General features: G+C 35.7%; 1 protein-coding gene and 1 long non-coding RNA gene across 5 annotated transcripts in view; one reads left to right on the top strand and one right to left on the bottom strand.

Annotated features, from left to right (window-relative positions):
- COL28A1 (collagen type XXVIII alpha 1 chain) overlaps positions 1 to 3,463 on the bottom strand; it is a 160,016-nt gene extending 156,553 nt beyond the window's left edge. For 2 of the 3 annotated variants that reach the window (XM_074367448.1, XM_074367450.1), the window contains exons 1-2: positions 3,297 to 3,462; positions 296 to 460 (exon numbers count right to left, since the gene is read on the bottom strand). In XM_074367448.1, coding sequence (XP_074223549.1) covers positions 296 to 419 — 124 coding nt within the window. In that variant the 5' untranslated portion in view covers positions 420 to 460; positions 3,297 to 3,462. Of the gene's footprint in view, positions 1 to 295; positions 461 to 3,296 lie in introns of all 3 variants that reach the window. The other variant, XM_074367449.1, reaches the window with a different exon arrangement.
- Positions 1 to 12,089, top strand: part of LOC141578168 (uncharacterized) — a 206,717-nt gene that overhangs the window by 188,339 nt on the left and 6,289 nt on the right. The window lies entirely within an intron of this gene.

Below are 12,089 nucleotides of genomic sequence, written 5' to 3'. Positions count from 1 at the left end.
TCAGTTTCTTTATCTTTGAAAGTGCCAATGTCTGTCATGCCTATTTTACAAGGCTACTATGAGGCTCAGATGAGATAATAAATGTACAAGTTCTCTAAAAACTCTGATGTTTTCATAAGTTAACTCTATTATAAGTATGTAAGGTATATTATTATCATAATATATCAAAAAAGAATATCACATATATACATAAATAAGTGGTTTGCTGCTCACATTAAATGCTATTTGGAAAAATTCGTATTAGTGTTTTTAAAGGCTAAAACGAATAAAGACAAAACAAAACTTTTTTTTTTACCCTGGAGATGACTTTTCTTTGCAAGTAAATTGGACTTTGATCCTTTCTTTCTTTGTCCATATATTGTTTGACTCATAAAAGCTGGCAAGAGCAGGAGATAAAAGACAGAATGTCTGTTCCACATTATGGTAGATGGTGAAAAATCATCCGCCTTGTAGTAAGTGCCTTTAATAGAAAAATCAGTTATAATATTTTAATAAATTAGACAGTTTGCTATTTTTAATTTCAAGCCAGCAGGATTGAAAACTGGCATGTGACAAGACAAAGGTGTTTTCATTCATATTTATTTTTTAAAAATCCACATTGAGATTCTTAAAGTTTCTAATCCAGATAAATCATGGCAACACAACCAACCATTTATTAATGACTATTTCCTTATATTCAGAGAATCACATCAAGGTAATCTGAATTTCCCATTTTGGGGATCAGGAGGGGGGAGAGCTATTTTAGAATATTTCAGTCCCACTCTATCTGGTAACTGTGGTTCCACATTCTCCAAGGTGATATCAGATTGCTGCAAGATTGTTTCATTAGTTTTCATTGTAACTAATTCCTGACCATACCAATATCTTTACAGCATTGTAGAGAACCGCCACCATTTCGGTCTTAATATTATATGCACAATTTCAAAGAGTTCAGAGTCAAGTCAAAAAGTAAATTGCTCTTCTGTTTCCATAGAACCCCATTTTCTACTTTTACTTCAGAAACTTCATCTCCACCAGAGTTCCAAGTTGTATTATGGCTGCATATCCAATGAATTGAAAGAGTATGAGAGCAAAAAATAATAGATTTGTTAAGCAACACTGGTCTTCCAGTGTTAGCTGGAAGAACTACTAGACAGAAATGGACTTGAGATCAGGAAGCAATCCCTTCTGAACAGCCCCGTAAAACTCTTTTTCTGGGTAGATTAACAAGTTAAAATCTAATCCTGTATTTAAGTCTTCATAGTGATGAAGCAAGCTTCATCACTCAGTATGCCCAGCTATGTACCAATGACTTTTAAATCCACAGACTTCCCTGGCAAGAGAAGACTCGTGTGTAGCTAGCTCAGTATACCCAAGAATGGAAACAAGAAAGCTTATTTTGAACCAATGTTCTGCATGGTTTGGAAATAACTTGCCTACTTTAAGTATACTGACTTCAGAAGTTCTGGAAAAGGAATCAAACTTTACTTCTTTGGCACCTTGCCTTCAGGGAATGATAACTGGGAAATCGTGAACATGATTTTTCCAGGCTCTGAACAGCGGATGGAAATACATGCAAAGGCAGTGAGGAATGAGATGGGTGACTAATTTCTTTCATATATGCCAGATGGAGAAACCCCAATGAGAGGCAAAGGTGTTGAGTTGGGGATGGACCAATGGATGGCTCCATGCCATAGTCTAGCAGGAAGTTTATTAAGCTGACTTTGTATCCATGTATCAGTATGGCCAAGCCTGTTTCCTGGCAAGGGCATCAGGTGCAAGTAACCAAATGTCAACTGCTGTTCGGACCAGGTATGCTAAGATGTGAACACAGCTGGGTATCGAAAAAAAGAAGAAGTGTGTGCTGAGGAAATAGAACACAAAAAGGACACCCCTCTCCAAGTAGTCCATTGCTAATCAGGGGAAGACTACGGAAGGATGTCCAAGTTTAATGCTGAGGATTAGTGTAAGGATAAGGCCATGTAGCAACACAGAGTCGCCACTGCATTTTCAGAGGGGAAAGGAGTAACATCATGTCCCTAGTATTACCTATGACGCCTCTCTTTTGTTGATCTCGTACCATAAGGAACTTCTCAGACGTTCTGGAAATGAGAGACTGAGAATTTAATTTCATTGAGAACAAGGGCGATTTTACAAGCTACATGATCTAGACAACTCTTGAAAAAAACCTAGAGAAGGGGATTTCCACGCAGGAATCTGAGACAAAAACCACTTTTTTTTTCTCATTTGCAAGCCTCATTTTGGACTTTGGAAATGCTGGCTTTAAATAAAGATATCACTCCCAAAACTAAGCACTTGCTCATGCAGCTTGTCAGCATATAATTACGAATTCATACCTGAAGCCTTGCATATACAATGTTCCCTAACACAACTGATTCATTAGCAGTAATCACAGTATCTTATATTTTATTACTATTTGCTCTGACTTTTTTTTTTTTATCCAGTTCTCCCAAACCAAAGTCATGCTATTCCTTTCTGTTTTCCAATATTACACGGTTCTCTTCATGAAATTTCTCTCTTCTTTATTATTTTGGTCTATTAAGAGCCCACTTATTTCTAATGACTTTTGCCATATTTTATTTTGCCTCAGGTTTTAATAATTCTCACCTTTCTCTCATTTAAATATCACATATAAGCAAAATAGGTTTCAGGGGGAAAATACCATTAGTTAAATAAAAGAAATATAAACCTCTATAGTTATTATAAGTTACATTTTATAAATGCAGAAACAGTGATTATCTTTAACCAAATGCCAAAGTTTTAGCTTTTTCCCCTAAAACTTATCTTGAGCAAATATCAGGATCAATAAATGCAAGAAACTTTATATTTAATGATTTTTTCAAAAATTAAATTATCTTTCAGCAGAATTCAGTAATTTTATTCAGTGTTTGCCTGTTTGCCTCTCATTTGTTTCTCCATGAAGATAAAATGACCGAATAAAGACTTTTTTCAAATTGCTAAACTTAGCATACTGTAAAGAATTCTGCAACTAATACCGAATTATAAAAACTTGTTCCAAGTTAAGAAAAAGATGTCCCCAAAGATAGGAACATCACCGTAATGCTAGTAGTAGCTGTAAATTAAAAATCAATTTTGAGATAACTGCAAATTTAAAATTTTTACATTTTAAAAGTTATTCATATTTTCCTAACAAGGCATTTTAAAGTAATAGCAGAGGATAAAAAGTTTTGATAAGCTTTCTTCGCACAATAAGTATGTAAGTCATTTAGTCTTCCCGTAATTCCTAGAAGTTCTATCTGATTTCAAGTGATTAAAACAAAACAGTTGTGTCTTACCTTATCAAGTTTGTCAAACAGGAATTTAAAGACTGGTTAAGCAAATGCCAACAGCAAGGACCATTGTTGGGGATGGAGTTGGCTATTAGATACTGTTCTGTTGTTCTTTGGGAAATAAAAATTGTCTTTGCTTTTGGATCTTTTGTAATCTTTTACTCATGTTTTTTAGACTAAGTTAAAGCAAGAGTGGTCAGGCATTTGGCCAGGGTGCAAGATCTGGGTGGGATCAGTAAGTAATTTAAAGGAACAGCGTCCTTTCATAACAAGTCTGTGTTTTCCAGGCAGTTGTAAAAATAACTTGAGCAGATTTTCTACATTTTAGGCACTTATGGACAGCCTGCTTTTGTTTCTCATGCTATGTCCTCTTTCTATTCCTTTGCCTGGGCTTTGCTCTATAAGCCGTTGGTTCTAAACAGCTCTCTGAAAGAGGATAAATCATACCAGAGTCAGATGCAAACCTGGTTTTTCAAGAGAGGCAATGAGTTGATAATTATTGAAACTGAGTGATGAGAATATAAAAGTTCATGATTCTTGTCTCTCTACATCTGTGATTTTTGAAATTTTTCATAATAAAATGTATAGAGTATATCGTGGAAAAGTGATCTGAATTTAATTCTGGTTCTGTCTCTACCATGGGGACCTCAGTTTCCCACTTACGAAATGCGGGAGTGAATTTCATTATTGATCAAGATCCTTTCAAATTGTAATGTGAGAGGTGGGTTTACAGTGGTCAACTTTCTGAGGTCTCTGTCCAGGAAAGCAATCACTATAGTGGTTCCATTCTCTTTTTCCCTCTTTTGTACCTTGGGATAACAGCCCATAATAAGTCAGTGTTTCTCGGTGCAAAATGTCCTGCTTAGAAGCCACTCGACTCCTATACAACTAACAGCAGGCTTCTCCCTCCACAGACTGCCTCAGAGATGGAGAACAGCAAGGTGATCACAGAAAGCAATATAAACGTTCATGTTATAATTACTTAGAATCAGCTTTCTTAGGAAGACTTTTAACATTTATAGATCTGCGTACTGTAGCAATACAAGTTTCATGAGCTCTTTACCAGGTGTGAGGCACTGTGCTTCACACACATTGTGGGATTTAATCCTCTGAAAGCAAACCACCTACTTACGGCAAGTGCTGCGAGAATTCATGTTTTGCAGATGAGGACGTTGAGGCGGAGAGGAGTTCAGTAACTTGCCCACTGTCACACTGATGCTAGAGAACACCAGAAAGGAATCTCAACTCATGTCTATCTGATCCCCAACGCTCACCCGTAACAACTGTATCATTAAACTAAGCATCCTTGTGAGTGTGAATGTTTCCATTGTCTCCTCACCACATAGCAGTTTTTGAGGCACCGAGTTTGTGGGGCTTTGGTAATAGAAAAAAGAAACAGTGGGTATATCACAGAAGTTACAATGTCATTTCCCGGAAAGCAACCACATACATACCTCAAATAGCTTGTGGATGTTAGCCACTCCTTTCACTTTTGTGAGGTGAGAATCGTGGCAAGGAAGTGGCAATTTTTCAGAAGGTCAACTCTTTTTCCTGGGGTGGATTAACAACCTGCAGAACAATCATACCTCTAAGAAGCAAACGGTTGATACCTGGGAGCAAAAAACAATCTCAAGCCCTCTTGCTTTGGAACCGTTTTGATTGAAATAGAGGAGGGGTCAGAATCCTGCCTACTCACTCATGTCCCCCTGTCCTCAAACTCAGATTGGGCAGCCCAAGTCTGAGGTTTGCCACCTCTCACTCCCAGATGTGGTGATCAGCACTAAGTTGATCAGTAGGTGACTCAGAAGAAAACCTTGTGTTCTGTCAGTTCAAAGCGCAGTTAGGATTCACGCAGAGAAACAGTGCACCATGGCTGAAGACTGCAATCCGAATCCTAATGAGTGGTCTTGATTTGGTACACACACAGACCACATAAAAGAGCACAGATAACAATGACTAGAAAAAGGCAACTCAGGGTCCATGCCTTTCTGACAATTGTTCTGTAACAAAGAGTAACATGCTATTTTTGCTATTACTACTGTGGATGGCCTGGAGTAAGTACTCAATAAATACTTGTTGATCATTAAAAGTAATTTTTTTAGTGTTCATCAATCACTTGAGAACCCTGATACACTACATTGCTCTCCTTCAAAGCACTGCTAGACAGGAAATCTTTTCTCAACTTTTTCAAAAAATTTTAATACTCTACCATACAGAAACTATGTTGGCTTTATTTGTTTCGGTACCAGTGCCAAGAGCTCTAATTCAGTAGTGATGGTATTTTGAGGTCCTAGGATCAGCTAAAAGGAATCAAAGTCTGGGATGACTTGAATACATTGGAAGGTGTTATCTGGTGAAGTCATAGAAACACAAAAAGGGCTAGTAACAGTCCATAGGGAACAAACTTATGGTTACCAGGAGATAAAGGGGGTGGGAAGTGATAAATTGGGAATTCGAAATTTGCACCTCTTGGGGAGTGATAGAAATGCTAGCTATCTTGATTGTGGTAGTGGTTTCATTAGTGTATGCATCTATCAAAATTCATCAAATTGTACATTTGAAATACGTGTAGTTTACTGGACAAGAATCATACCACAATAAAGGTGTCCAAATTTTTTTTAAAAATTAAAGGGCTCGTAACGTATCAGCACAAATTTGTACCATAGTTACACAGCTGAACTAAGACCAAGGTGTAGTTTAATGTTTCACAGTCTTCTCCTAATTTCACCCACCTCCCACACTGCTGACCCAGAGTAGAAAAGAACATTTTCAACTGAGAAGAGAGAAGCCAATGACCTTTTTACCCAATTTGGAGAACTTTGCCTTTACAGGTCCCCTTATATTTTTTTCAATATAAAATGTTGATACAGTAGAATTTCTAACACTTGCCCCAAAGTTCTGAAATTTCTGTGATTCATTATCCTTCCTGGCTCCAAAAGTATGACTTAGACATGCTCTCACATCATTCACAGTAAATTAGAGAAACATCAAAATGGTATTGGTCCTATTTATCATCTAAAGGAAGGATTAAAAGCATTCAAAGACAAGGAAGTGAAAGTTACCCTCTGTAATGAAACGTAGGAAACGCGGCATTCCGTAAGTCTGGAGCAGTGTGACTCAGGCACCTCACCCCTCACCAAATTCTGATGACGTTGGCTTCCACGTTCCCGCTACGCAATTATTTTTTGTTTTGTTTAATCCTTAATATATCTTGCTTTATTTGTCACTTGGCCCCCAATTTGAATAATTGAGTCACGTATGCAAAACATAGTGCCCTGGACCACAATGACAGTGTGAATTTCCATTGTATCAAACTTATGACTATCAAAATCTTTCTCTTAAATTTTTCCTCAATGTAGCTATTTCCTCCTTCTGTGTTTATTTTTTGCTGAGAGTGGATTATTTTATGACAAAAAGTCAGAATGCTCCTGAAAATTTTTACAGCTTTCCTTTCTAAGAAATCTTGCCCTATCATAAGTTGGAAGGTCCAATTTTCTTTAAATTATTTTCCTCAGCCAGTGGATAGAGAAGTCTTAACATTTTCATGCAGAACCCACCAAAGAAGGAAACAGAGGGTCCATTTATTAAGCTTTGACCAAACTCTGCCTTTAATGGGGAAAACACTTTCTGTTTTTCATTTAGTTTATTTTACTTTTGGGTATTAGAAACTGTCGTATTATTTCTTTGTACCGTTCAGGTTTGTGCCAGAGCAGGAGAACAAAGAGGCTGTTTTATGACCAATAATTTCTGTTTGAAAAATATGGATTTTTCTTTAGTAGTAAATGACTCAGGACAAATTATCATGGGCTAAATTCTAACACATAGTGAGTCTCATCTCTTACTTTGTAAATCTTAATGCCTGGGCCTTCAAAGGCAGTGAACACCATTTCTTAGAGCCTTGAGTTGAACAACTTTCTCCTCTAAGTTTGGGCAAGTTTGCAAGAGTAGCTGGGGATTGTTACACTGATTTAAGTAACCTGTGGTTTATGCTATTGACACTTGATCAAAATATATCCAGTCATATAGGTGGATATCATTATTTGCATGAATAACAAGCTGCAGAAACTCAACACCCATTTGAGTTTCCTGGTCAATCTATTTGGGATTTAATAAGAATATTCCACAAAGAAAGCTTTAAAAATAACTATCAAATTCCTGGAACTAAATTGTTTTAAGAACATTACATAACTTATATCCGACATTCTGTCTATCCATTACTCCTCGGGTTCACACAACGTTGCCCCCGTTGGGGTAACAGAGTCATCATTTTCTGAGTTACATCTAAATTAGTTAGCTTCTCCTATACACTTGTTTGTTCTTCTTCTGTCCTTTTAAATTCTGTAGTAAGGGTAAATTACTCATGGACAAAGTTTATAGTGAAAGGGACTTGAGCTGAATGAATATTTTATTATTTTGGATATGAAAAACCTTTTAATAATATACAACTCTATACAAATATAAGGTACATAATATAATTATTCATTGTTTATATACATTACTATCGATTCTGAAATTACACATGTATAATTTTATTTAATGTAATTAAATTTTACTTAAATATATATATTCTGTTATGCTAATTAACAAAATTCAAAAATGCCCAATACCCAGAAATTAGGACTGACCATGGGTCTTGAGGGACTACTGTTTGAAAAAAGGTATTTGGGCACCACCTTGTGGGGCTTTGTAGGAAGACACCATGAGAGAGCTTGTCTACTATCTTTAACAGATTAAAATTCTTGATTCCCTGTGATGCTGAACAGGTAGAATGGAAGTTGCTTGCTACTAATTTTCTGGGTAGGAGAATAAGGAGATGAATCAAAGAGGTGGAAAAATTACTTTTATTTATGAATCAGGAAACTAACATTTGATGTAATCGCAAACACATCCATTTAACAGACATTAACTTCATTTCTACTATATGTAAGGCATTGGGTAGAAAACAAGTAAGACCCAGTCACTTCAGCCTAGTGGAAAAGATAGGTAAGTAAAAGTCAAATTTTACCAAAAAACATTTTTAAATAATCAAATATCAAACTCTAGCTAATAATATCATGAGGAAGTGTTTGGGAGCAAAATGTACTAGTGTCTGCAACTTACTTAGAAATTCACTATAAAAAAGAAGATGGATAGAAGGATGGGTAGATGGATAAATATTATGAAATAAAAATATGTCAATTATAGTTCAAATGTTAATTATGGACTCTAGATGGTGGGTAATGTGTTTGCTATACAATTCTGTCAACTTTCGTGTATGTTTGAAAGTTTTTATAACAAAATATGAGACAAAAAAAAAAGACAATGGCAATTCTGTATGATAATATCTATAAAAGAGACCTGCAGAGAGGGCATCCAGCCCAGACTGTGACAGAGTTTGGAAGTACCGGGAGCAGAGGAGAAGTAGGCCCTGTCTTCTGTGCCGTGTTAAAGGGTTTCGACTATCTTGAAAAGCAGTGAGGAAGCAGTGAACAATGTTAAGCAGGGGAATGACATGATTACATTTGCATTTTAGGAAAATCCTTCTGGTGACTGCATGAGGAGTTAATTTTTCAGGGAAGCAAGCCTGGAGACCTAGAGACCTATTAGGAGACTCAGTAAAGTACTAATAATGAGAGATAAGTCTCTCAAGTACTGGAAGTGGGAACGGAAAGAGGTAAACAATTCCAAGAAATATTTAGAAAGCAGAATCAAAGAGCTTAGTGCCTAATAGTCCTCGGAAAGGGAAGGAAACAAAGGAGAAAGACACTACTCAGTAGTTTGTTGAAAAGTACTTAACAATTAGCTCTCTGAAAAAAAACTTTCTGTATATGTATGTACATAAGTTTATTATAAATGCTACTGATATGAAGGGTATGTATTTACAAATACTGTAATAACAAAATACACAATACTTTCTACTCTGAATTCCACATAAAAAATTGATTCTGAAAGAATGCTTTCATTGGTTTTTGCCAAATTCTTGTACCCTTGGCCAACCTATGTTTGCAACTGATCAATGACTGTAGTTCCAATAGGATGTTGATTAACATTTCTACTTTCCTTAACAAGTACACCCCTGCTTTCATATTTCTATGATACCTCTCCTAGTGTACAACCTTTGATATCTTTTTTATCCCCTTATTCACTCATCTCCACAGGAGGAATATTTAGATTTATACTGAATGGTGGGGGTAATAGTCTAACATCCATTGGTCCATTTCCTGAATGGGTAGAGTTAATGTGTTCAAAGTCTTGTGCATGTGTGACTTCATCTTCTCCATACTTACTATTAGGGACCCAAGGATGGGAGGTAGTAAGTGACACCCCTTGCAGTTGGAAGACTGAGTGGTGAGAAAGCCCAAAGTCTAGACATGGGAGCAAGTACCAGGAAACTTAACTGGGGTTGCAGGTCCAAGCTACATTCAGCTTCACTGGTAATAATGCTGATATTCTGATCCCTGTGTCTCTGGCTATTGTATATATTTCTCAATTAATTCCAAATCCAGAGGAAGTATGTTGTGAATAATTATCACCCTTAACTCTTATCTCCCTCTGTATTTATATGGGCATAGTTAAAAGTGACTACGTTTTATTTTATCATTTATATACTCTCTACTCCCCAACCTCTACCTTGTAAAATTAATGCAAAGGAAAAACATCAGGTTAAAAAGAATAATTTTCAGAAACTAAAGTTTTAAAGAAGTACTAGGAAGACCAATGTTAATTTCAATCACAAGAAAAATGGAGTCAGTGCATTCATTAGAATGAATAATCTTATCCAAGTCTATTTACCATAAATGGATGTTGCATTTTGTCAAATGCTTTTCCTACATCTATTGAGATAATCATATGCTTTTATCCTTCATTTTGTTTATGTGGTGTATCACATAGATTTGCAGATGTGAAACCATCTTTGCAGCTCTGCAATGAATCCTACTTTGTGGTATACAATCCTTTTAATATATTGTTGAATTCCAGTTTGCTAATATTTTGTTGAGGATTTTTACAGCTATGTTCATAAGGGACATTGGCCTGTGATTTTTTTTTTCTTGTGGTGTCTTTGTTTTCGGTTTTGGTATCAGACAAATCTGGTATCTGGTATTAGGATAATGCTGGCCTCATAAAATCAGTTTGGAAGTTTCTCTCTTTTATTTTTTAGATCCAGTTCTATTTAATAGTCAGGGTAGGGCTTACTTTGCATCCAATAATTTCAAGGCAGCTGCTAATACATCAGCAGCCTTCATCGGCTATTAAATGTGAGTTTTATTTCCCATACATGTATATTAAAATTAGAGAAAAGAAAAACTCTTAGGCAATAACACGTGTACTTAACAAACAATTTGCAGGCAACATAAGAAATTATTTCTCTGTAAAGAGAAAATGATTTAGATCTTCAATCAGGGATGTAGAATCTACATGAATTGGGAGACAAAAGTCTTGATAGAATAAAATAGTAGAGTAGGATAAGAAAAAAATCTTAAACTTGCCCACAGAAGATAATTGAGTGCCTTCCCATTTAAAGCAGTCTCTTCCAGTTAAATTCAGTCTTTGGAGCTATTCAATTTTACCCAATAAACATAGTTTTGGCATACTTATAAAAAAAAAGCAAATATGACAGATATGTATTTTCTTGGCTGACATGTTAAAAAAAAACAAAAATTGGAATTTTAACTTTTAAAGCATTAAATAAACAATTACATGAATGCTTCCCCTCCCCTCCAAATTAATTCTTTCTGGAGACCAGGTTATTTTTAAACCCAACATATAAATGTGCATCATTACAGTATAACATTTTTATTAGTCTGAGCTTTTGCTTAATTTATACACCATGCATGGGTGCTTCTCATGGTATACAATATCATTTCCTTCACAGCACCATACATGTAACATAAAGTATCATCCCTCCTATTAGAAAAGTGTCCCTTCCTCAAGACTCTTGCTGCCTGATAACAGTGGAATAACCAAGATGCAAACGGCCCTCCTGGAGGTGTTTTAATGCACAACCTGCAGAACCATAGGTCTTGGTCCCATGTAACGTCACACCCTTTGTGCAATTCATATTTTAGTGTAGCATTGCAAAAGTTTTTGTGTATTTATTATATTTTGCAACTTGTATTAATTTATTAAAGACTTGACATTTTAGTTGCATAAAATGGTTTGCCTATTCTGATTACAGTGGAATGCAACCAATCCATTGAAAGAGCAGGACTCCATAGGAGCCATCATAAAACAACAATGATATTCCAGGGAAAAAGGGAACAAATGCATGTTAAAGGAAGTTGCTATGTAAAAGTAATTGGGAACAATTCAGTAGGGCTGGAGCTAGTATGGGTTAAAGGATCCAGGTGGAAAGACATGTTGGGCCCAAATGGGGATAACCTCATGTTGATAACTTTCTTTAATAGTCTAGAAGCTTTTGTGTATGTTGATTACATAGAGAGGAATATTCACTATTATTAATTTAATAATTTAAAAATAACATATACCTCATTTATATAAATAATTCATGAACATATATTAATTTAATAAATTAGATTTCTCCAAACTTGGAAACGTTGTTGCAAACTGAATCCCTCTTTTCAAATTTAAAGCAGCAGATTCTTTTACATGTTTATTAAAAGACAAAATACATCCAACATTGCAATGATTATAAAACTGACTGGTACAAAATTTACCAAAGGGCTAAAACTTAGGAAGTAAATCTGTCTTTTTCATTATTTCTGTCCTGATTCTTATTCTGATTCTCTTTATGCTTCTGATTTCTTACCTTTGCCATTTCTTTCTGGGGTTACAACTATACTTAACTAAGAAAGTCAGGCA

Source organism: Camelus bactrianus, chromosome 7 (assembly GCF_048773025.1).
Source record: "Camelus bactrianus isolate YW-2024 breed Bactrian camel chromosome 7, ASM4877302v1, whole genome shotgun sequence".
Classification (NCBI taxonomy): Eukaryota; Metazoa; Chordata; class Mammalia; order Artiodactyla; family Camelidae; genus Camelus; species Camelus bactrianus.
Note: the sequence above shows the minus strand (reverse complement) of the source record. Positions and strands in the feature narration are given on the sequence as shown.